We start from the raw sequence: 4184 nt of genomic DNA, 5'->3' as shown, positions 1-4184 counted from the left end.
CTCCTTCCTTCTTCCTCTAGCTCCTCCGGGGACAGGCGTGTTGCCAAATTTCCTGATCAACCGGAAGGCCACTTACGAAGCTGCGTCCCATTTGCTGTTTTCCTTCTCCGACAATCTTGAATTGTATAGACGCTCCTCCGGCAGTCGGTAACGACAAACGGCCCTTGTGAATAAGGAATTTGTCGCTGTACTTGGCCTCCACCCACATGTTTACAATTATTTTATAATTTCTCTACAACCTGTGCACTGATGTATGGCACACAAAAAAACGGTGAAAAGGTATCAAAAATTGTCTGTTCTTTTACTGATCTTTGTGCCTATGGGGAATGTTCATGCCTTTTGACTTGCAGTTTTGTGCCTATTCCTGTCCTCAAGGGCGGTCAAGTTTTCTCGAGCTCTCCTTTTTTCTCCAGCTCCTCCGGAGACAACCGTGTTGCCGGCCACAACCCAGTTTTCTGATCAACCAGGAGGCCCGGATTTCGACCGTACATCAGCATAAACAGGGAATTGCCTGTTGTTGGCTGTATGGAAGCACGATGAACAAGCAACACCATTGGCAAGTTCACTTCCCAGGCACCTCCTCTGGCCGCACCCGCTTAGGCGTGCTCAAAACTGCGGCATCCACACTTTCTTTGCAGTGTTCTTCAGGTTTTGTTGATAATGTAGTTATATTTTAGGAAGAAAATGCTGCGTTGTAAATAAAAAATCATAAAATCATGATAGTTTTTAACCACATGAATTTTTTGCCCGTTTTTCAGTGGTGTGATCTGTGTAAGTTGTTTCTTTCGCATTCTGTTGAATATCGCAATAAAGAGCAATTATCTTCTTGTTCAAAATGGGTAGCGTAAGCTTAAGAATGAGTTTTTATCAGAGTTTGTTACCGTTAGCTTGGGTTGTAATCAAGCCACCCTGATATTCATCTGTGGTTGAGTAAGGAAGCTGCAAGCCACAAAACACTATTTGAGGTGGCGTTTAGTTACAGCGAACTAAACATTTTAACTTATGATGAAATCCTTGAGAGCAAACTGCCTGAAAAAATGTTATTGAAATATTTTGTTACACAATGAAAACACTTATATAATATATTCGGTGTAGTACTCAACTGCAATATGTGGTATTACCAAAAACTTTGATTTTGTCATTTAATTTGATGTTTTACGTAATAAGGTGTTGCTCCGCGATTGTTTCAGACTTCAATCAGTTCTGTATTCGAAAAACTGAGAATTTTGGGAGTTGTGCTATTTTAGGCTGATAAAAGATTACCCACTTACCGATTTGGTTTATTCTTTGACATATCGGATATGGAATAAGCTGGATGAATGCTTAGTGTTATATGAGCTTCTAAACTCAGTGCAGTTTACCGCAAAAGCTATTAAAATTAAATCATTTCTTGCCGACGAAACTTAAAGTTTCATAAATATTTCTTATTATAGTTTAACGGAGAAAGATCTTGAACATTCGTAACCTGAAATTTCAGCGACGTGAATTTGACAAGTGAATGCGCGTTTGAGGCGTTAGGCGCAACCAGGTTTCATAAGTATAAAATGTAAAATTAGAAATATATCTAAGGAAAAAATTGGTGTTTTGCGTAAATGAAAATGGAAAACAAGCGTGCTTGTTAAGCAACAACGTGATTCGTTTCCTGAGTTCTACGAAGAGACTAAAGGACATGGCCTAGGGGGAGCAGAAAATGTGCGCGCACATTGTGAGCAACATTTTTTTAGAGCTGTCAAAAAACGGATGCAACATATATTAGAGGACCTCAATATAACTCTAGCCTACCTTGAAGGTCAAAGTTAGAAAAACACACTGACGGTGGCCTTTGAAGCAAAAAAGGTGAAAATGAGGATGCAGCGAAAACCAATTAAACGCTTTGACAAACAATTCTGCTAACTGCAAAGATCTGGGAAAATTGTCTTCATCTTATGAACGCAAACTATTGAAAAGAGCAGCTAGAGAATAGTACACGTGTTCGTTTGTACATACTCCATAGGCGAAGACTGCAGCACAGTAGATTTACACAGTGAAGCGTGTGTTTATAACTAAGTCTAGTTGTACTTACGCATGAAAACAGCGCCTTTCACTCTGTAGACAACGGTATCTGCCAGGATGTTCATGACCAACTCAAGAAATCGAACGTTAAGGATGAAAGTAAAAGAATCCACTGTGGACATGTGGCCTGGAATTTTAGCTGTCTTGGTGAACAAACCAATTCTGTAGACATATGTCTGCGCCTGTAAAATGAGACAACCTAATGCTCTATTAACCGCATGGTTAGATTTGCTGTCAAACATATTTCTAGATAAAGTTATCTCTAGATAAATTATAGCCTTAATTGCTAAAGTCTACTCAGGTGCATCAAACCGCACATTGTAGAAAAAAACCGAAAAAAAGTGATAAGTGAATGCACTAGCTTCCTCATAAAGAAGTGCATTTGTTACTGATCAGCGTCATCTGTTGCACTTTTGACAGAGTGTTTTGAACATAGGATTAATATGTTCAGAAATAATTTATTTTTCAGTTGTTTTCCAATCTCCTTTAAAGCAGGGTCAGCTTTTCAGGTGATAGTTACAACGTACATAACCTAGGCCCTAGCGAATTTTTGTGCCCTACAAAGTTGCTTATAGACGCTATGGTGAATATTGATGAACGCAATCGGTTTAGAAGTGTCTAAGACATAGCTGACGAAATATTTTTCATTTATTTGCATTTTTATGAACAAAACTACGCCAGTAACTAGTCTTGGGTTCGCCAGTTGTTGGTGTGTAAATTATGTCCGTTTTGATCGTGCATACCATGTAGCCTATCAACAATGCTATGGATTTAAATAAGAAACGTCTTAGAGCAGACTCAACTTTGAGCAATGCAAGTTTTTGATTTCTGTTGGTCAGGGAGTTAATCTTATTGATTTTTATGGTACTTCTTACAAGACCTAGAATACACTTTCAGGAAAGGCCCATGGCCCTGCCGGGTATAATAGCTTAGGAAACGATGCTCCCGGTTTTGCCAAAACCTCTCGAGTCTGATCTTGTGCCAGTAGGAAATAGAGTTGTCCTAAGATAAATAGCTACCTGATAACACGTGTTTGTTAGTTGTGTTTCATGCGGTAAATCGAACTAGCTGTTCGATACGCTTAGGTTACCACGTGATAGATGCTAATCAATTTTCGAAACCATAATTTTCCCTTGATAATGGCATCTTAGAGCTATTAGACCCCAAAAATGCATTTTGCTCATGCACTGGTTCGGCTTAATTCTCCTCCATGACGAATTCGGCTACCTGGTCTGCTTAATAAGATCTACACTCTAGCGTCTGAACACTGGGCAACAATATCATTGCAGAATTTCAACCGGTCTTGCCGGTTAACTAGTAATTTCGCCTGCTCTGGTTCACACAAAACTGATGGACTTACGTAATCGCAATAGCACTGAGCGAAGTTAACAGCAGTCAGCGTGATTTTCCATTACACTTCCTGATGAAGGGATAAACACTTCTTTGGATTGCTATATTCAGCTGAATCTCTATAAGGCTTGTAAAAGGAGGTAGCCTTCGCTGCGGAGTTGTTTATTTGGAAACACTAACTAAACAGTTACACACAATTGGACAGGAAAGCAAAACTATCATGTGCATCTTGTTTATAAAACATAAATGTCCATCTTCCTCTCAAACACAACTTCTGTAACCTTTTTACATATTTGTTGACTGTCGCACAACTGTAAAAAAATGCCACAAAGTAGTTCCGTAATAAACCCCACCTTCCATTAGATCAAACCGGAGTTACGAGAAAACCACACAATACTCGCATTGCAGCTGATCGATTCAGCCGCTGTTCGAGTGTATTATGCCACATACGAAGCCGAGTCCCACCTACTCTTTCGAACACCGATCGTCTTTAATTGTACAGAAATTTCTCCGGCAGTGAGTAACCTTGAACACAGCTGGCCATCGACTTCCAAGCATTAGGGACCCCAGTTCACTTCTTCCAGGCTTCTGAAGATCCTTATACTTTACCTCCACGCTTTGCCGTTCTCTGCCTAGTCCTTTCCTGAACGGCGATCAAACTTTCTTGAGATCTCCTTCCTTCTTCCTCTAGCTCCTCTGGAGACAGGCGTGTTGCCGGCCACAACCCAAATTTCCTGATCAACCGGAAGGCCACTTACGAAGCTGCGTCCCATTTACTGTTT

The 4184-nt window shown here is 40.2% G+C and overlaps 2 protein-coding genes across 2 annotated transcripts in view; one reads left to right on the top strand and one right to left on the bottom strand.

The window, feature by feature from the left end:
- Window positions 1-380: 380 nt before the first annotated feature.
- Window positions 381-4184, bottom strand: part of T265_10543 (hypothetical protein) — a gene marked incomplete at both ends in the record, with an annotated part of 36735 nt that continues 32931 nt past the window's right edge. Inside the window, one exon of the mRNA XM_009176944.1 lies at window positions 381-521. Within this exon, the coding sequence (XP_009175208.1) occupies window positions 381-521 (141 nt within the window). The remainder of the gene's footprint in view (window positions 522-4184) is intronic.
- Window positions 416-4184, top strand: part of T265_15180 (hypothetical protein) — a gene marked incomplete at both ends in the record, with an annotated part of 60607 nt that continues 56838 nt past the window's right edge. Inside the window, one exon of the mRNA XM_009176942.1 lies at window positions 416-485. Coding sequence (XP_009175206.1) covers window positions 416-485 — 70 coding nt within the window. The remainder of the gene's footprint in view (window positions 486-4184) is intronic.

The sequence above is a fragment of the Opisthorchis viverrini genome (assembly GCF_000715545.1).
Source record: "Opisthorchis viverrini unplaced genomic scaffold opera_v5_385, whole genome shotgun sequence".
NCBI lineage: Eukaryota > Metazoa > Platyhelminthes > Trematoda > Opisthorchiida > Opisthorchiidae > Opisthorchis > Opisthorchis viverrini.
The sequence above is the reverse complement of the archived record's forward strand: the minus strand, read 5'-3'. Positions and strand labels throughout refer to the sequence as shown.